This window comes from Sebastes fasciatus, chromosome 4 (genome assembly GCF_043250625.1).
Source record: "Sebastes fasciatus isolate fSebFas1 chromosome 4, fSebFas1.pri, whole genome shotgun sequence".
Lineage (NCBI taxonomy): Eukaryota > Metazoa > Chordata > Actinopteri > Perciformes > Sebastidae > Sebastes > Sebastes fasciatus.
This window is the reverse complement of record NC_133798.1, coordinates 12,407,987-12,429,733: the sequence shown is the minus strand read 5'-3', so window position 1 is coordinate 12,429,733 and position 21,747 is coordinate 12,407,987. Positions and strand designations below refer to the sequence as shown.

The following is a 21,747-nucleotide window of genomic DNA, read 5'->3' as shown; positions in this document are numbered from 1 at the left end:
CACTTGAGCGTTTTCAAATCTTAACTGATTTTAAAAATGTGTGAGTCCACAGACATAACGACAGCTTTAACCATTTTAAAATATTTTATTCATAATAACGCACACACCAGACAATTCAAGACTCTGGACACACTGGGTGTTTATATTAATCAATTTCAGAGTGGTTATTCTAGGGACTTTGGATCTCCCAGAAACTTGCGTGATCAAACATGACTTCAGACTGTAACCATGTGACTGTTGTTGACACATGGTTACACTTGTGTGTTATGTTTTGCACCAAAAAACAGAAAAAATGGATGAAATTGTGGCTGAGAAGATGGCTTACACATTTTGCAACGTGAGCTGGAGTTGAGCTGGAGTTGAGTTGAGTTGAGTTAGGGGGCAAATCGGACCCCAAATCTGCCCGATCCTGTAATGTGGGGCCAGCATAACACATCACATGACACTTGTCAAGGCTGATGTCAAATATGTTGTTTACTTCCAAAGAGTAGAAGCCAGATGTGAGAAGAACTTTACATAGTGTGTCATCCTCTAAAAATCAAGAAGCCTGTGTTGTTTTCATTCAGTATTCATTCAACTGAGCTAAAAGCAAACTAGTTGCAACAAGGCATTTCATTTTTGACTTCCATCAGTTGTTTCATGTTCAGAATTAAAATACTAAAGACCTTTGTCATGTCATATGTTTTCCATTGCAAAGTAATTGTTCACTAGTTCACTGGCAGTTTGTATTTCCATGGCCCCCCGTCCCCTCTGAGTCTCTAACTGCCTGTAGACACATAATGCACATCATTGCTATGCAAAGTCCTCTCTGTGTGCACCGGAGGGCCAAAAACCACCGTTTGTTCCTATGGCTTTCATAGGCATGGAAATATCATGCAAATCCACACACAGGCTGCAGATAGAGTTACAAAACCAGAGAGAGAGAGAGAGAGAGAGAGAGAGAGAGAGAGAGAGAGAGAGAGAGAGCAAGAGAGAGAGTATTGTGCAAAGATCATATAATGTAACTTTAAATAGGCATAAATTAAATAAAATTCATATTACAAAAAAATAACAATTATGTCTTCTGTTCCTTTTGATTAAGGCAGAATTAATCAGATGTATTATTTAATCACTCGTGCGTCCCGTCTTGTGCTCCAAGTCAACATTGACTTTTTCAGTATTTAACCAAAACTACCATCATGATAATCATACTTTAGTTGCCTGGAGCGGATACTGTATGGAAAAGTAATAAGACATTTTTGACAGTGAAGGTTCTGCAGATAAACTATGGCAATAGTGCTGACAGAGCTCATAGTGTGAACCTGAGGGGGAACCTGAGGGTGGGTTGAGAAGGTGTTATCAGCTGTAACCCCCATACGAGCGCAGTGCAGAGCGGCGGCCGTGAGCTAGCCAGTGAGGACACCTCACATGCACGAAAATGCACTAAAAGGCACGCGCAGACAGTCCGGCTATGTCAACAAAGCAAGGAGAAGCTCGGATTACAACACACACACAGTGAGAGCGACTTCATTCTCTGCTCAGGTAGACATTACTCCTCTATATCTTTACATAGCAAATAGTTGTTTGATTCTATATTAATGCTCTGGATATCGTATAGAGCACCTTTAAAGAGAAGAAGAGAAGGCTGTCCACTCATGTTTTAATGCTTGAGAGGACATTCGGACACTACGTGCAGAAACAAGTTCACACACACGTAATAGTCCAGGTGTGTAGTGTTGCATAGCTCAGGAGACGTTTACTGGAAGAGAAGGACTAAGAATAGAGACATGGAGCTGACACACACATGCTGGATTTCACACCAGTCTGACTTCTCTCTCTACACGGTTTTCTATCCGAACCTTGTGTCTCTACGAGTTTTTTTTTACTTCACATAAACACAAACACTCACACACATGTTCTCTCTGCCTCCGCCTTGTATGCGTAACTGCACTCAGACAGAGATTCACTCAAGCACAAAGACATGATGCCAACATAAAACACTGGGACACACAAAGAGCATATAAACAGAGGACCCTGTCTGTGCCTGTGCTGCGGTGCATCATGGGAGTGGGTGTGGTCATTGATCTAAGGCCTGGAGCAGGAAATATGAAACCTTGTGGGAGGAGACAGCGACGGTACTGTGTGCGTGTGTGTGTGTGTGTGTGTGTGTGTGTGTGTGTGTGTGTGTGTGTGCGTGTGTGTGTGTGTACATGAAAGAGGTTTTGTGGTGCATTAATGTCTCTTAACAGGGAGACTCCGACTGTCTGTGAGGCTCCGTAGAAAGTTCACTTATACCAATTTAAAATAAACAAGCTTCATTAAAGTATATCGAACAATCACTCAGGATGTACAAGATGTAAAACACAGCTGCGTGCGCAAACACACACACACACACACACACACACACACACAGAACATACAGACTCTCGGATGAAGAGCAGCAGTAGCAGAGGGAACCAATTAGTGGTCTGGCTTTGATGATGTCACTGACAAGTCACGCACCGGTGGCACAGCTTCCGTTCAGAGGGAAACATAACACCACACACTGCGCACATACACCACACACACACACACACACACACACACACACACACACACACACACACACACATACACCACACACACTTGATGTTGATATGCATGTAACAAAGGAGAATCCTGGAGGCTTAAAGCTGATGACTAAATTAGAGGGCAACAGAGGTGTCAGAAAATAAATTAACTTAGAGGGTTTGTGTGTGTGTGTGTGTGCGTGTGTGTGAGTGTGTGTGTGTGTGTGAGTGTGAGAGAGAGAGAGAGAGAGAAAGAGAGAGAGAGAGAAAGAGAGAGAGAGAGAGAGAGAGAGAGTCACTGTCATCTGCAAGAACTTTTTAACTTTTGGGGGGCTTCAGGCTGTGAGTACATGTAACCAGATCTGTCGACAGAATAAATGGAAAACATGCCTGGGGGACAAAATCTGAAGTTGCAAAATATCAGCATCATGATGCGACTGGACTAAGAATAGGGAAATCTCTAAATTTCTCTTTTTATTTACCCCAAAATCTGAGAACCTCAATCAGAAAAGGACAAATACACAGACTCGATCACACTGAACTATTTGAAGGAGGTAACAGTTATGTAGATAGTTGGCTTGTCTTTAAACACTGATCGAGCGCGGTGCTTTCCAAAGACTAGACTGGTGCTACGGCTTTGGGAGGATGTGAACAGTCACCACTTCATAATCTGCTATAGTCTGTAAACCAGAACATCTTGCACCTATTATACTACAATGTGGCTCTAGCATTGATTGCCTTCTACAAACACTCATACTGTACAAACTGTTTTATTTATCAGATAAGGGTTAAAAGATTTTTATTATGGGACTTCTTCAGATGGCCAAATGGATGTGCCATATCTTTTTTTTTTTATTAAACTTTTATGAATTTCAACTTTTCAAGTATAATAATTTTGTTTTGTTACTGACTGTCCAGCGTTCACTGTCCTGCACATAGAACAACTAAAGTTGTAGATTTGTTCAGGTGTGGAGCTGAAGCACTGCACAGGTACAATAAAATATTTACACAGTTCACCAACACCTGTGTACATATTTGCCAGATTTTATATAGACCCCTATTAATCTGGAACAACTTTTATCCACTAGGACAATAATGGTATCTAATGTGGGACGGAGGTTTCAAGATCAGCGAGGAAGTAGGAAATAGAAGTTGGTGAGTGACCTCTTGTAGCATTAAACCCTTAAAACAAAGACTGCTCGACGGCCCGACTAAACTATTCTGTCTGTCAGAGGTTATTGAGGGCTGAGTTTTCAAGCTAGAGTGAAGATACTGGAATCACATTACTAGTTGAAACTAGAACTACAAAAACCTAAGGAATCCATTGGTACCAAACATGTGATGCTAGCTTGTAGGGAAGATGCTAAATAACGCTAAGCAGTTGCGCATGTACATTTATGTAAATGTAAATGGGTTCTATGGGTACCCACGAGTCTCCCCTTTACAAACCATGCTGTTTTTTGAATGCAGTATAAATGTGTTATTTTCGCCTATACTAAAATGGTGTATTTGAATATTTCTGCATACTGAGGTCCCTAAACAGTCTTGGAATTACATAAATTGGGTATCACTGTAAGGCTGAGACTCCTGTGGATCCACAGGTTTGATGATGTTAGTCCCCATAGTAGCCATTTTATTGTAGTGAGACCATTTTTTAAACTTGACCTCACTGTATAAAATGACCTGTTGTGACCTATAAGATAATCACAGCCTCATGAAACATTTCAGCCACAAACTGGAGACCTGGAGCATTCAGAGGATGGATGGCAACAATCCCATCCAATTGGCAAAAAATTTAAATTCTTGCAGAAATCTCCAAAAGTCAAAAGTTTTTGATACCAAATCACAGCATAGATTTTTCTATGGTGTTCTTGGTGTCTTAATGTGGTATTTTGGAGGGATTATTGACCATTTTTATCAATTCTCGAGTTGTAAAAAATGGTTACATTTAGCACTATGTAACAAATGGTGTCAACCCAAAAATTGCTGCAACAATTCATGAGACATAATAGAGCATGGGAATAAGTAATGAATAACTCTGCTTGTGTTTGCCTCCAGTCTTTCCTTTGTTTTGCCTTCAGCTAACACCGTGACGTAATCATGACAACGGCTGTGAAAGGGTCTATAGTGATGTTTAGCAGGTATAAAGTTCATAATGTTCACCACATTAGTTTAGCGTGTTAGCATGCTAACATTTGATAATAGTTGGACGAATCATCAAATATATTACAATTCATGCAGAGATGAACGTGTGTGTGTGTATAAAATTTCTTGATTGTAAAAGTAAAAAAAAGATGCTGTGTTCATGCATATGCAGGGAATGGTTTGAGAATGCATGTGTGTTTCTGTCCTGGGTTTTGTGTCTGAGCTCCTCCCTGACACTCCACCCTCCTCTATCATGTAGCTGACAGACACTCGTCTGCTTCTCATTTAGTCCCCCCCCCCCTCTCTTTCTGCCTCTTTTCACTCTTTTCTCCCTGTTTTAGGTTTTGTTTACTGTTGATATGTTTGTGTGTTATGTTGTGTGTTGATATGTGTGTAAGGCTTAGCAATCAGTCTGGCGCCACCATCTCATCAGCATGCAGGGGTAGTGCACTCACTGAACACACACAAACACACAAACACACACACACACACACTCACACATAGAGAAACAACCTTCAACAGGGAAACTTGAGTAATTCTTGTGGTTTCAACCTCGTCTAAAGGCACATCCTCAGATATGACTTTTCCACTAGCAAACGGTCACCAGTTTCCAGTTTCCGAACCAAATCTTAACCTGTTCCAAGTGTTCATGACCGAAAAATAGTTCGGGGCCAGAAGAACGGCTCTGTTGAGGCCTCTTCACCCTGACACTTTAGTGAAAATATAATGGGAGTGTAATGAAAATGAGCAAAAACTCCTAATGAGCTGCTGTCATGTTCATCAATGTAACATGTTTCACCAGCAGCGCTCCACACTCCAACCTTAACTTGTTCATAGTTGGCTGGAAAACTTAAGCTTTCCGACAGCCAACCAGAGACGACTGCTGCTGCCTATATTTTTAAAAAAGGATGACACATTCGGTGCAGCGTCCCAGGTCAATGCATTACATTTTCATACACACAAACACACAGTGGAGGTGGTTAGGCAAACTGGACGGACTGCAGGAGTGGACAGAAAGACAAGAAAGATCTGATTTACCTAAAGGACACAAGAAGCAGTTTCTTCACACAAAACAGATGAATGAATTAAGGGAAGGCATGTTTGACAATGTGGAAACATTCAAATTGGTCAGTGATCAAAGAATTAATGAACAAGCAAATTCAAAACCTTTAACCTACAAGGGGAACATGTATGTGAAGAACCACGGGAGGGGCACGGAATAGAGTTAAAGTCACAAAAGGCGAGGGCTGCAACTAACGTTTATTTTCATTGTCGAATAATCCGTCGATTATTTTCTCGATTAATCGATTAGTTGTTTGCAAAGCCCAAGATGACGTCCTCAAATGTCTTGTTTTGTCCACAACTCAAAGATATTCAGTTTACTGTCATAGAGGAGTAAAGAAACCAGAAAATATTCACATTTAAGAAGCTGGAATCAGAGAATTGTGACTTTTTTTTCTTAAAAAAACAACTAATTGATTATCCAAATAGTTGGCAATTAATTTAATAGTTGACAACTAATCGATTCATTGTTAATTGTTGCAGCTCTACAAAAGAGCTATATATTTTAAAGGAAAAAGTATCTCAGTGATGATGAAAGTGATGTGCTTAAGAAATTAGCATCACAGTATGGTACAGTATGTAGAGCTACGGTAGGAATTTCAGGGGGAAAAAAAGACATCAAAGTTCATCAATATTCCTAGAAAATAAATAACCCCATTTTCTAAGACAAATTTGTGAAATCTTCTATCCTTTAAACTTATCATAATTCATATATCTGTAAATTTGAACAGTTATATCCAGTGTTTAAATTCAGCTGCAGATACAGTTCATGTCTAGGACTGGGTTAATGCTTGCTAGCAAGTTAGCAGCTAAGGCTAAAATTAACCTCGTCCACAGCTGGCTCCCATTAGCCTGCAACGACACTGAGAGCCTGTACTTCTACTCTTTCTCTCTCTGTCTTTCAAACTCACACACACACACACGATATTTGGTCGCCAAGTTTAACCTGGCTGTGCTATCCTTTTGGTTTGGCACCGCCTTTGTTTGGAAATGAAGGCGGAGGGTGTGGGGAATGTACGGTGAGAACGAGGATGTAAGCAAAAAAACATAAGGAACAGAAAAAGGAGAGGGAGGGAGGAGACAGTAGCGTGGACGTTCTTATAAAATGCCACAAGAATAACAAACACAGGAAAAAGAAGGGAAGCTGAATGAAAGAAAATATGTACGGAAAAGTAATAAAAATAAAGCAAGAGGGGCAAAAACAGTACCCTGGTACCTCAGTCTGAATTCATGAGTTACTGCCTCATCTTTTTCAACTCCTTTCATCCCCTTCACCATAACAGAAAACAGAAATCTTGATTATTATTTTACCCCGTTATTCACATGTATGCTCAATGTTACTCTGTATTGTTATTGGCCATTAATCTCTTTCTTTGTGTGTTCTCTGCCCAGTCGCACAGCAGTCTGTGAAATAGTCACAAAATTGAATGTATTGATTCCTGTACATAGACATGAATTTCACTTTTTTTTCGTGATGGTTAGCACAAAATCAATTCATATGTAATCCATGTAATTGTGAACCGGGAAGTATAAGGACACCGGTGTTCGTGTTCCCTGTGAAACCACAAGTCAAAGTGGATTTATTTGTTATTTACGGCACTTCCGGAGTTATTTTAACCCAAACCAGGGTCTTTCCCTAAACCAAATCAAGTCTATCTTTTCCTAAACTAAGTAGTTTTATAATGAAAATACTGGAACAGAAATGTGTCACATGTTGCTGGACATTCGTAGAAAAACGCATGAAAAATACGTTGTTGAAAGTCGTGCTGAGTGTCACAAAAAAAAAGGAAATTCATGTCTATGTACATGAATCAAATAGATTAAATTTCATGACTGTTTCACGAACTGCCGTGAGACTGTGTTGATGTTCTATATGTCTGATATGAAATAAATAATTGAAAAAGTAGAAGATTAAAATAAAAAAAGATCTATTTTCCCAACTGTTTCAAGCAATAAAAAAACAATCGCAAGAGACATAACCATCAGCAAGCATGAGACGTGGGAGTGTGTGTAGCTCAGCTGTGACAGTAATTAAGAGAAGAAGTTGCAACGTACACAAGATCTCTGCCATGGCCTGACAGTTGTATTCTACAGGGAGGTCCAGCAGGATCGGCGGAGGTGGGGTGTGTATGTGTGTGTCTTTATGTTTGTGTGTGCGAAATGAAAGCTGGAATCCTGGTAGAGAAACAGAAAATGTACACTCAGTACAGAATTAGCACTCGCCTGTCCGTTTTCATACAAGTGGAATATGAATGAGTAGTACATAAAAGGAAAGGTTGAAACCTTATACTTATGTGTCTGTTGTTGGAGCTGCATGAAAAGAGCATTTCAGATCTGGAGTTACTTGTGAGTGAAAAGAGCAGATTGTCAGCACGTTTATCTGGATCCTCAGATGTGTGTGTGTGTGTGTGTGTGTGTGTGTGTGTGTGTGTGTGTGTGTGTGTGTGTGCGTGTGTGTGTGTGTGTGTGTGTGTGTGTGTGTGTGTGCGTGTGTGTGTGTGTGTACGTGTGAGAGAAAGAGCTGTACAGAACCACTGTGAAACTGCTTTACATTGACGACTCCTAGCCTCATTAAAACTTCATAGATCTGTGAGCACCGTTGAGGTGACAAAGAAGAAGGTATCGTCTTACACACACACACGCCACCACACACACTCTCCACACACATGCATACAGTCTGTTTCTACCTTCGTCTGCCACACACACCACATCAGAAAACTCTTCTGCAAAACGCCCATCAACACAAGCGCGCATGCACACACACACACACACACACACACACACACACATATACACACACATACCCACACACACACACTGTTCTCAAGCATCAGGGCACTTGTGTTAAATAATTAACAGTGTGAGATTAGTCCGTCAGCCATGGGGCATGGAGGTCCATCGATTCCCCAGAATGCATTTTTAATGAGCCGCCAGACGGCATTCATTTCAGCTGGCCAGTGTCCGTGGAGGGCCTTCTGACACACACATACACACACACACACAATCCAGGCTTAGCGCCAGGGGAGACAATTAACATACACATAAACACAACAGCAGCAGCACCACTGCACTGTACAGTGGATATCACCTTGACAACAGCAGCAGGCTAACATCTTCTTTGCTCTTTAAGTTGTTTAACTTTGATCCTGCTCAAGCACTACTGAGCAACTTACTGTTAAGTTACAAGAAGCTCAGCAGTGATTTCGCCATGTGACCGAGATCACTCGCCACATTTCACAATATGTTTGGTGAATGCTACGAGACAGCGGGAGCTACAGACCAGTAAATACTCAGCACTCACTGGTTTGGAGGCTAAACTTTGATCAACAGGGAGCTGATGACAAACTGATCCCTTTAATTTGTCTTTGTGGACCGGTTCGGACTACGGAGCCTCCGTGTTGTTGTTTCATAATTATAGGTGACTGAAGTCGTTCCGCACACCATGATTGGTTGATGCCTTTCTTCACGATGCGAAAGCTCAGAAAATGTGTGTGAAAGTACTCACAAAAAGTACTGACAAAAACAACAGTTTGAAAAAAATATATTGACGTGTGAATTATTGCACAAAAAAAACTGGTCCATCAACTGGTTTGTAGCGGCTACAGCGTAATTTCATCACAAGTTGGCGCTATAGGCTTGTATGGCTTTCATCCGCCAGTAAACAGTAGAAGAAAAAGAGGTTCTGGTCTAACCCGCACCTAACCAACAATAGAAAAATGGAGAGAGGTGTTCACGAATTGTTTCAATTGGGTTTTAATTGCTAAAAATTAATTGTTCTTCCATGCTGTCCAGAGATAAAGACAAACACTTCGCACATTATGCGAATATCCAGCAGAAACAGCTGATCATGTGAGTTAAATGTTCACTATGTCAGAATTCATTCGGCAAAGGTTCGTCAAAGGCAAAAACCACCTCAAGCAAGCGTAAAAGCTTTTTTTCACAGGAGGAGGAAGTTTTAACGAATTTTGACGTTTCCATACAGCTTCTCTAATGCAATACTTCAATATGCACATAAAAATACGTGAATGGAAATGCTGCTTTTGGCATTTATAAATCAAAATTTACATTAGGTTTTTTGTCCTTGTGTGGGTGTCTGGACTGTCATTTTCATTTCATAAAATAAAAGAGGAACTGAAAGTCAAAGAGCAGACAAGAGATGTATGTGTTTCTCCAAAAGCTATTTTTTCTGTAAAAGTTTCACATTGTCATGCGTGTGAACAAAGTCGGATGAATCAAGCGCACATGACTAAAGCATGAGATAGATTGCAAAGATGTTTTCAAATCCAACTGGTGTTGAAATCAGAGGCTATGTGAGATTGATGTTTGGTGGGTAGGCTATAAGATGCACGTTGGACACCAAAAATACATGACCTTTGCATCAGGTGAAGAGCAACAGAGAGAAATGTGCGTGTGCATGTGGATATCTTGCACTTGTCCTACCTTTCCTGTCTCTCTCTCAAAGTCGACATACTCCCTTGCAGGAACCTGCCTCTGATCTCCGTGCAGGTTGGCTGGAAAGAACTGGAGAGAGAGGTTGGTACCTGTAGCTACAAAGGCCTGGAGAGAGAGAGAGGGAGAGGGAGAGAGCATAACATCAGTAAGGTCAAGCTTGAAGAAAGCTCCATGAAGTGATTTTTGACAGAAAGATTCCAAAATAAATTCCCAAACACAGCCCTGATATACCATCGGTTATAGAAAGTGTTATGGTGAATGTGTTTGCAAACAACTGCACATGCAGCAGACACAGAGCACACAGGTCACTAGAATTTTTGTTCTGTTTTGGTCTCCACCAACTCCTGAGAAAAATATACGTTCAGTCTCTTGAGCTGCTTCACCTGCCACTTGTTTATTTTGTCTCTTGCCGTTTCATTGTCTGAGCGTGGAAACCAGCTGGTCATAATTTCATATGGTAGTATGGTTGTTGATGAGAACTGTGAGATTCAAATAGTCGATGTACGGTTGGAGAACCAAAACAATGAGCTGGAAGAGGCTAAAAGCACCGTCTAAAGCTGCAGAGTGTGGTGTGATTTATTGGGTTCAGCACTATGAATGACACTTATTGCATTACATTTTCTGAATGGTAAAATGACACACGCAGTTTATATCACAAGGAATATTAAACATTCTGCAGAAACAGCTGTATAATGTAATGTAATGTAATGTAATGTATAATGTCTTCGGTGGTTCTGGAGGAGCTTTGAAAACTTAGAGAATCCCTCGAGAGAAATCACCCACTTCATTCCACTTATGGCAAGGGAGTAGGCTACACATTTATCGGGGACTTCAAATGTATAACAGAGAGTACAGACCTGGGTGCTGACCAGGCTGGGAGGATCTAAACAAGGATGCTTTTGAGTTGCATTACTGCAATGTGTATCAATGAGCTTTAATTTGAGCTTTCCTTGGAGGGCTCGTTTTCAATATCGAGGAATCTACCAATTATTTTATTAATCTTTATTTTTTTTGTATTTGTTTGCTAAAACTTCAGAAAATAATGAAAAATAGTGAAAATATCCATCACAGTTTCCCAGTGCCAGGGGTGACACTTTACAATGGACCAACAGTCTAAAATGCAAAACCTTTCAGTTAATAGTGATATAAAACAGATAGAAGCAGTAAATCCTCATATTTTTGCCCATTTTTGTGCCCATTTAATATAAAAAATATAACTTACAGTGATGCAGATTCAAACACATTTCTATCCAAGATTCTGATTTTGAATTTTAGATTTTAAGTACAGTCATCGTGGGTTCTTGTAGACATTTCAATGTTTGAGTAAGCTTAAATGTCTTATTGAGGACTAAGCCTGGAAGAGTTGAAGTTTGATAGACTGCATCTTTCTTTAACCCGTCTGTCCTCCGTCCCTCTCTGTCCCTCTCTGTCCCTCTCTGTCCCTCTCTGTCCCTCTCTGTCCCTCTCTGTCCCTCTCTGTCCCTTCTTAGTCTAACGGCCGCTCTCCCCTCAGAACAAAAGCACAAAGTGAACCACTGGCCTGCTCTCCCAACACACATAATCACATCATACCGTAGCTTTCCTCATTTTTTGATTTCTGTAAAATGGCTTCTTGCTCTAATGGGAGACATTCCTATCAAGATAAAACACACACACACTCATGCACACACGCAAAGAAAAACACAAATAAAATCAATAGAATGCATTTCTCTGTTGCAGTCAGAAAGCAATGAATTACGGCGAGGCAGAAAATCAAGTTAGAAAATGTCTGTTTTTTTATGCGTATCCGTGCGTGCATGTGTGTGTGTGTGTGTGTGTGTGTGTGTGTGTGTGTGTGTGTGTGTGTGTGTGTGTGTGTGTGTGTGTGTGTGTGTGTGTGTGTGTGTGTGTGTGTGTGTTGTGTTTGCTGAGACAGATCAATACTAATGGCATTAGGGCTGCGACTGAGCTGGCAGCATATGAATTATGCACCCTGTCAAATCTGAGAGAAAACTGAATGAAAGAGAAGAAGGAGAGAACATCAGAGAGTGGGAGAGGGGGAAATAGAGGGAGGAGAAAGCTTAAAGTGTGTACATGGACACACACAGAGAAAAAAGTCTCTCATACACACATGGATACACACACACACACACACACACACACTCACTCACAGAAACGAGAGCTCAAAGAACACCCGAGTCATCATTTCTGCCGTATTTGAAGTATTGGATTACAACCATCTGATACTCATTTGCTGCCTACTACTGTGGGAAGAAAGAAAAAAAGAGGGAAGGAGAGGCACAGAGAGGAGAGAGATGGAGGGAAAACTGAGAGACAAAGGAGGAAAGGGAAAAAGAGAGGGAGACAGAAGAGACTGGAGGAAATGAGAAGAAGGAAGAGAAATGAAGGGAAACAGGGCAACGGTGGTAAAGGCAGTGTGATGAGAAAGTCAGAGAGAGAGAGAGAGAGAGAGGGAAGATGGAAGTGAGATATACAATAAAGACAAAGAAGAACAGATCAAGGGAAATGAAATAAAAGGAAGTGGTGCGACAGAGAGAAAGAGAGAGATGGGAGAGGAGAGGAGAGGGGAGGAGAGAGCGGAGCAGCATGAAAATCAATAGTAGTTGAGAAAGTGACTCATGTCTAATGAGCTGAGCTGAAGATAATTTACTTTGAATTATTGTCCCATTTATCAGATCAATCCTGAACAGTTTAGAGGCGCCCTGTGATTCCAGCTACACATCTGAGTGTGCATTTTTACAAGACATGTATATTGTAAGGATAATGTAGAAAATAAGCCTTTCATCTTTAATATAATGTAAAAGGTTGGCATGCATTGTATCTTGGCATGTGTCACGTCGTTTTTTCTCATTGTTTAAATATTGGACATTATACCATTACCGTATCTGTTATAACATCCAGAATAGGGGAGAGCGGGGTCGGTTGGGACTCTTTTATATCGACACCAAATTACCTTCCATTACTCACAGACTACTTGAACAGTAATGAAAATAATTTGATCCATGGACAGCTACAGGTGTCTGCTAACAATTTATTACATTTTTTAGAGCCCAACCCAAACGTGAAAGGCTTTGTTAAATGTACGAAGAGTGCATTTTCCCGAAATTCGGCCTTCCCGAGACGGTTGGGACAGTGGGTAGGGTCGGTTGGGACACCTTGTTCTGGGCTAAAAAAATATAATTTAATATGAAAGAATGTCGTCTAAATTTGAACACCTTATATTTACAATGTCAACTGTTCACACATTTGTAAAATTATTATATTTTCATAAATTATTAAGATACGGAATTTGGTAGAAAAGAGTTTCTGACTGGCTGCCACTTGAGTAAACATTCTCTCAGTGACTTCACAGTGCATTTTATTCAATAAGGAAAAGAGTTTGTCTTGTTTTTGTCGATTTGTAACAAGGTAGGAACTATAAACAATAATGTCCCAACAACCCCCGGGTAACTATCCCAACTGTCCAAGGGAGAGCAGCACGCTTTGGACTCCCGTGCTAACTACCAACAAATATTCAGACAGCTAACACTAGCATCAACTGATAGGCCAGCAAATAAGCGTTAAGCTTGTGTGTGTGGCATAACTAAAAACAGTATGGTAGAAGAAAAACAACAAAAGAGCCAAAAATGTACTTAGATGCTGTATATTTCAAAACTGAATAAAATGTGAGGAATAGTCAGAAGGTCTCAACTTTGAGGTTGAAAGTGAAGAGGGTGTGGATGAGTATGAGCATGGTGAATGGCATTGTTGCTTCCTAACTTGCTAAAAAGGCCCTGTCCTAACTGTTCCCCTGGCCCTATCTTTCATTTTTGTTAATAAATCTACTACCCTTAGAAAAAAGAAGAACACTCTGAACACAGAATCATGAAAGTACAATATCAGTTGGAAAACAGTAACTTAATACTGCAGTGTGTAGTATGAAGTGTTTGTCTATTATTTTCTGTCTACTTTTAACAGGCCTTTTATTTATTTACTTATCTAGCTTCCTCTGTAAATAACTATTTGTTTTCAACAGAAATGTAAAATGAAAACCACTAACTGGTAAGTGAAATGAGAACTTTTTGATGTGAAAGTTAAATTTTTTACATTTTATAAGAGTCCGTCTGGAACTAGGCTGAGAGAAAGTACCGTTTAAGGGGATAAAGATTCTTAAAGACATGATAAAATGACTCTGCTTGGAATGATAATTTGTGTCCGATATGTTTTTTCCGCAAATAAATTAAATTATATCTACTCCCTCCTTCTCCTTCATTGAAGAAAAAACATATTGAACCAAGTTGAGCACAGAGAAACTTTCTTTCTTCTTTCTTTCTTTCTAGTGTCAAACTCTGCACATACATCATTCTGCACAGTGAAGGTCAAATATTCAAGTATAAAAAGAACACTTTATTGACTGGAGGTGGACTTTAAACATTATATTAATTCAGTATTATCCTAATAAATTGCACAGTTTGCTTGTTTTCTGCTCTGTCTCATCTATATAAAGTGGTCCTTGACAGCACGTTTGAGTCTCATTGTGTCGGATAGTCGCTCACGCTGACCATGAAAATAGCAGGAGGTCTTTAGCGGCGTCTGGCCGACGGATAAATCAGCGACATGATGTCACAGCTGCCGTCAAACCATTAAAACCGTGGCCATCAATTCTCACAGAAGAGGCTTATAAATACAGTGAGGACAGACAGACAGACAGACAGACGGACGCATCATGTCCCACTAAAAGATGGTAAAACTAGATGTCCCCCCGCCCCTCCCCTCCTCCTGCAATGATGACATTATGTTTGTGAAAAATACCTCAAGGATGACTAAGACAGCAGAAGTTGCCCTGCTGCATCTGTGTGTCTTTGTGTCGGCAGCCTAAGGGCTCTCCACTTAACTTCACCTTTTGTTGAGGACACGATTAAATAGGACGTTTTAAACAGACTTCACACTGTAAGCATGCAGTAATTACATAATGAGAATATGAACGCGTCCTGACTCGCTTTAAAGTTATAAACAAATGCTAAACGCAGTATTTTCGGGTCACATGGGTTCAGTGGTTCACCACTGCAGAGAAGTGAAGGCAGTAACACATGCAGATATGTTTTTCTTGTAAAGGATATTATCTCCTGGCTGTACTAACTAGTTTCTTTGCAGATTATAACTTTGAGCAAATAAAAAATTATGCATTTTTAAGTAAATCATCTAATGCTGCTAACATGTGCAAGAGTATTAATAATCCAGTTAAATAATAATAATAATTCTGACAGAGACCATTGTGCCTGCATAGTGGGTATTTACTTTTATATTTTAAGTCAATTTTGAATACAGCACTTTTACTTGTAATGGACAATATTTTACACAGTTGGAACACGGTTGTCTTTTGATTACACAAAAGAGCTCCCATCAGCCCATCTGCTTTTGAGATGCATTCGTCTAAAAATTGGACATGTGATCAGATGCATTTGAAGACGCGGCTAAAGAGCAGTGTGGTTTGGAAAAAATGGAGGGAGACACGCTGTTGCCACAAACTATCTCTCCCTGCAACAACGATCCGCTGGCTGCTCCTCCATAAATGAAAATGAGGAGAAACAACTAGCGACAGACCGTAGATATAAATCAACACAAAAGCAGCTTGAGTCTAAACATAAATAGGGCTACGACTAGTTATTATTTTCAATATTGATTCATATAAGGCTGCAACTAATGATTATTTTCACTGACGATTATTTTCTCGATTAATCGAGTAGTTGTTTGGTCTAAAAAATGTCAGAATATGGTTAAAAAATGTCTATCAGTGTTTCCCAAAGCCCAAGATGACGTTCTCAAATGTCTGATTTTGTCCACAACTCAGAGATGTTCAGTTTACTGTCATAGAGGAGTAAAGAAACCAGAAAATATTCACATTTAAGAGGCTGGAATCAGAGAATTTTTACTTCTTTTTTTTCTTAAAAAATGGATCAAACTGATTAATCGATTATCAAAATAGTTGGCGATTAATTTAATAGTTGACAACTAATTGATTAATTGTTGCAGTTCTAGATTCATCTGCTGATTCATTTCTCGATTGTTTGGTCCAATAGTGAAAAGTGACACATTCAAGGTGTTTGTTTCATTAGAATAACAGTACAAGATATTCAGAGAATGTTTGACATTTTTGCCAGGAAAAAAAGTGACAAAGTGATCAATCGATTATCAAAATAGTTGCTGATTCATTTTCTGTTGCCCGACTATTGATTAACTGTTTCAGCTCTGAACAACAATTACTCAACATTTGGAGCGGTATTTACAGCAGTGCTGAATTGCATTATTGGACATCACACAGGTGTTCTATCTTCCTGTTCAATCGCTGTATGTTGACTTCATTCACTACATGTTTACCGTATATACCAAAATTAGACATGACAGGTGATGTTTACTTTAGGTGAGCAATTCTAGGCCCCAAATTACAGTCCTGAGAGTGTTGTAACCATAAAGTCCCTGCTTGATAACATGCGCTAATGTGTGCTTCCACCAAAACAAAGCTGAGACGGTGATGTCTGCAGCTGCAGAACATAGAGGGAAGAAGCCTGTAAGTGAAGTTAAGCCTGCTGGGTCTGCATGTCTGAAAACACGTCTACTTCCTTGTGCAGGGACTCATCAAAACATCAGCACACACACACACACGGTGTATGTAGTGTATCTACACTGTACTGCTCCACAAAGTGAACTGATCTCAGTGTTCTCATAATAACAGTTCATTTATCTCTTAAAATGGAGACAGCCTTGAGATTAATGCTCGCTACTGAAGATGGCTTTTAAGTTTCATTCATGAGCCAAAACTGAGTTTAAAGGCCAGTTTGTTGTTGAGATAGATAGATAGATAGATAGATAGATAGATAGATAGATAGATAGATAGATAGATAGATAGATAGATAGATAGATAGATAGATTTATCAGCAATTAGCACTACATTCCCCACTTGTTTTTATAGATTTAGTTTGGTACTCACTATTTCTGACCGTCCGTCCCTGCAAGCGTTCTGGAAGCGAGCTTGTCTCTCCTCATGGGGCCGGTCCCTGAAGCCAGTATATTTAATCTGCAATGAAAAGAAGCACAAACCTTATTATAAACACCACACACATATAATCACATCATGTACTGTATATAGTGATATACTCTGTGTTGATTTTGGATATAGAAAACACTCCAAATAGGGCTGTTTGACATTGAATGGTGATGCTCGTTGCCAGCAGTAGGCTGTAATTTGCAGATAAGCCACAGGAATTTAGATTTAAGGAATCACTTTGTCTCTGTGCTGTTCATAAAAAAATACCAAAAAATCAATTCAAACAGGAAATTAATAATAATTAAAAAATATATATATATTTTTATATATATATATTTTATATTCATTATATTATTCAATTTAGATTTATGGCAAAAATGCATCACTTTGTCTCTGTACTGTTCATAAAAAATACAAAAAAGAAATCAATTCAAACAGGAAATTAATAAGTTATATATATATATATATATATAATATAAATATATAAATTTAAATATATATTATATATTTTTTTTTTATATTCATTATATTATTCAATTTAGATTTATGACAGAAATGCATCACGTTGTCTCTGTACTGTTCATAAAAAAAATACTAACAAAAAATCAATTCAAACAGGAAATGATTAAGTAAAAAAAAATATATTTTTTTATATTCATTTAAGCATTAGATAAACAAAAAATGAAAGAGCAAATAAGAAAGAAAATTGTCAAAAATCACAATTTCAGGAGATAATAAGTGAATCAACTTATTGCACTTTTGTAGACAATCATTCTTTTGATTTTGGGGGATTTTATTCTACTGGGCTACCACTGAAGTAATTAAATGAAATCAAGTATATGAAGCTTAAAATATTTCGAGCCGCCAGCCAGCATGCTTTTCTCCCCTATAACGAGCCTCTTCTTCTTCTTCTCTATCCTTATTTCCGCCGTCTAACAGAATGGACCCAGTGTGAGTAGAGAAACACAGCAGACAGACTCACCTCACACTCCCTGCTCAACTTGCGGAAAAACTCCTCATTCTCAAACTTGCTCCTCTGGTCCGGGACTACCCGCGGCATCTTCTCCAACACTTTCCGGCCTCTTCAGGTTTCACTTTTTTGAACCTTTTCTTTTTTTATTTTATCCCCGCACAGTAAAACTTCAACTGCTCGTCTTGCCGTCCGTCCCTCACTCTGTCTGCCTCTCTTTCACTCACTTCTCTTCCGTGTCTGAGTGTTTCTTTAGTGTGTGTTGTTGTTCCTCTCTGTGTGGAGCAATGTGCTCTCTGCTGCTTTCTGATCTGGACTGATGGTCTGATGGTCTGGCGGCTCCTGCGCGCTCCGGGTCGCCTCTGGCTCCAAATGGCTCTTATTGAGTGACCCACCGCGATAAAGCTCAATTTGACCGTGTGGCTCCCTCTCTCCCTCCCTCTTTCTCTTTTCCTCACTGTCTCTCTCTCTCTCTCTCTCTCTCTCTCTCTCTCTCTCTCTCTCTTGACGAGCGTGTGATCAAGTGGAGCGCGCTCTGGTCTACCTGCAACTTTCAAGTGCTCCTCCTCCGGTATAGGCCTGCAGACTATTCACACTATTCAACACACAATAAATGCATAAAAAACACAAGACCTATGTAAGTATATAATAGGACAGTGTTAATTAAAGTCATGAATCATATGAGCTGTTTTGTGCTCTGGTGGCAGAGGAGGAAATATCTGGCATGTAGTGTAATTTACATTTTTATCCACCTATTAGTCAAAAGTTTCAGCTGTAACAGCATGATTCAGAAAAAACACATACATACAGTTTTGTAGCCTATACACTAAAACTTTAACAAATAGCCTAGAAATAAAAAAAAAATGGCACAAACTATAATTGTAAACATGTATCAATAATACAATGTAACATCACAAATAGCCTGTCTGTAGTAGTGCATGTGTCCAGCTGGTGTTGATAATATAGCCACAAAGCTCTTTAATACGTTTTCTTGTTTCTTCGTAACTCTTTGGCTGCAGCTGCCAACTTTCAAAATAACGGCAATTCCGAAAGTACTTGAAAGCATCAACAGTCTACTTCCTGGCTCCGTGGAGTCGCTCTTGTGACTGTACACCCGAAATACCGCCTCCTCCCTCCACCCATTCACAATAATACTACTACTACACACGCTACTCGGGGCGGCCACTGCGCATGCGTCTGGTCCGGACCGCAGGAACTTTATAGGATCCTTATGTGAGAAGTGAAAAAAGGGGGGAGAAAGGATGTATTATAACTCGTATTTTTGTATTGTTATTGGGTTTTTTGTTTTTTTGTTATGTGTGTTTTTTCTGGGTTTGTTTTTTTTAACTCAATTCTTTCTTTTTGTCGTTATTATTATTGTTATTTCTTTTCTTGGTTTTGTTTCGGTTTTGAATGTTGAGGGAGTTTTCTCTAGTGTACTTGATGGGTTTGTCTGTAAATTCATATACTTAAAAGTTGGTTTATAGACCGTGGAACAGTGGATTGCATATATGAAAACAGCCTTGAAAAAATAAAGTATAAAAAAAAGGGGGGGGGGGGGGGGGGGGCGTGAAGAGGATAGTTTGTGTTTCACTGATCAAATAAATCCTACAGTAATCCTAAAATCCTTCACAAATGTGTTTGTGAATATTTGGAAAAGATGTGCATTATATCATGTTAGTTACCAAATTACACCAAATTACACCAAAAACTGACAAGAACTGCACTTTACTGTACACCAACTGTCTATTAGTACTACTCAGGTGTAATTCACACTGTGCAATATCATTTTCCACTTGTACAATTTTGTTAATAGTCTGTTTATTGTCAATACTGTATATACTGCTCCTTTGTGTTATACTTCTTTCTATTTAAATGGTTCATATTTTGTTACACTTTGTTTAGCTCTTTTTTTTACTGTGTTAGCTGATGCATCTTGTTTTTTGCACTATCCTCTTTGCTGCTGTACACTGCAAATTTCCCCACTGCGGGACTAATAAAGGAATATATTATCTTATCTTATCTTAAATTAGAGGTAGATTTCAAACTGATGAGCAAGTTAATTAGGCTAATGTGTTTAGTCTTTTTTTTTTTTTTTTACTTCTAAAGAAATAACTAAATGAATAAACGCAATCAAGCCTTGTGGGAAAATACAAGTAGTGAGATGTTTAATTGCCTGTTTCTAACAGCTCTCCAGAATAGTTTGCCCCAGGACAGTGAGCTCTACGGCTTTAAATCAGTCAAAAACTAAGCAACACTTACAACACTGTCAACCATTTTATAGGCCTGACTACATTTAAAGGAATGTGCTAGATTATACAAGTAAAGATGATTCCCTTCTTCATATTCTTATTATTATACAATACTTTTTTGGATACTTAGATTTAAAAGAATAGTGTTTAGAGATCTATTGACAGAAATTGAATATGATATTAATAAGAATGTTTTCTTTTGTGTATAATCACCTGAAAATAAGATTTATTTTGTTTTTGTTACCTGAGAATGAGCCATTTATATACGGAGCGGGTCCTCCAGGAAAAGCACTGGGCTTTGAAGCAAATTTTCATAGTGGTCACATGATGCCATTGGGCCCAAAAAGAATTTTTCCCAGTATGAACACTTAAATAGCCCTTATTTAAATCATTAGGTCCTAAAAGTTGTAAAATTAACTAATAGCTGAATCCAGAGTTATTTCCCTTCCTCTGTTCATGTGAATGAGCTGAGACCAAAGCTGGACCGAGAGCTGGGAGGCGGGGTTAAAAGAAGTGTGCCTGATCTATGGGCACAATGGATGCAGAATTTCGCACTGGGTAATCCTATACTCGGAAGTCAAGCTTTTTTTGCTTCATGCACCACTTAGCAACTTTCATAGGAATGAACGGGGCCCTGCCTCCGACTCTGTATCCAGTTCTCTTTATACGTCCATGGTGTCCTCTTCACGGAGCCGGACGCCATGTTCTACAGTAGCCCAGAATGGACAAACCAAACAATGGCTCTAGAGAGGGCCATTCGCATTTTTACGTTGTTGCGTCGGCCACCGTAGTTCTCCTACACGCTTGACACACAGAAGAGGTTTCATTTGGTTGTTGCTAGATGCTGCCAGATCCTACACACTGCAGTTTTAACAAGCGTTTACATTTAAAGGATAGGCTCACATTTTTTTAAAGTCTGTCTTCAGACTTCCACAGTCTGATTTAGTCAAATCAAGTGGAGTTCTTCCAAAGTTAGTCTGTTAAATGCAATATTCCCTTTCTGTATTTACCCAGATAGTGTTTCTTATCTTGGCTGTGGTTGACAAAGGGCAATACAAAGATGGAATTTTGTACTAAAAACAATAAGATGTCCCCTTGATTTTTTCTAACTCAGACTGCTGACGCCTCATGAGCTTCAGATAAACTTTAGAATTAATTTAGGCGCAGAGCAGGGACTGATAGGGACCTTATCACTTAGGCTACATTGAAATCACTTTAAGTAGGGATCTCTTCACAGCCAGGAGAAACGATTACAGCGACCAGTAGCTCTTTCAGTGTACATGCGTTGGCTATTGTTTAAAGGTTATATATATG

General features: G+C 39.3%; 1 protein-coding gene across 7 annotated transcripts in view; it reads right to left on the bottom strand.

Annotated features, from left to right (window-relative positions):
- The window catches only part of cbfb (core-binding factor subunit beta), a 45,496-nt gene extending 26,825 nt beyond the window's left edge, over window positions 1–18,671 (bottom strand). For 2 of the 7 annotated variants that reach the window (XM_074632020.1, XM_074632022.1), the window contains exons 1-3: window positions 18,194–18,671; window positions 17,155–17,241; window positions 10,176–10,292 (exon numbers count right to left, since the gene is read on the bottom strand). In XM_074632020.1, coding sequence (XP_074488121.1) covers window positions 10,176–10,292; window positions 17,155–17,241; window positions 18,194–18,271 — 282 coding nt within the window. In that variant the 5' untranslated portion in view covers window positions 18,272–18,671. The remainder of the gene's footprint in view (window positions 1–10,175; window positions 10,293–17,154; window positions 17,242–18,193) is intronic. The other 5 variants (XM_074632019.1, XM_074632021.1, XM_074632023.1 and 2 more) reach the window with 3 other exon arrangements.
- Between the last annotated feature and the right edge of the window lie 3,076 nt (window positions 18,672–21,747).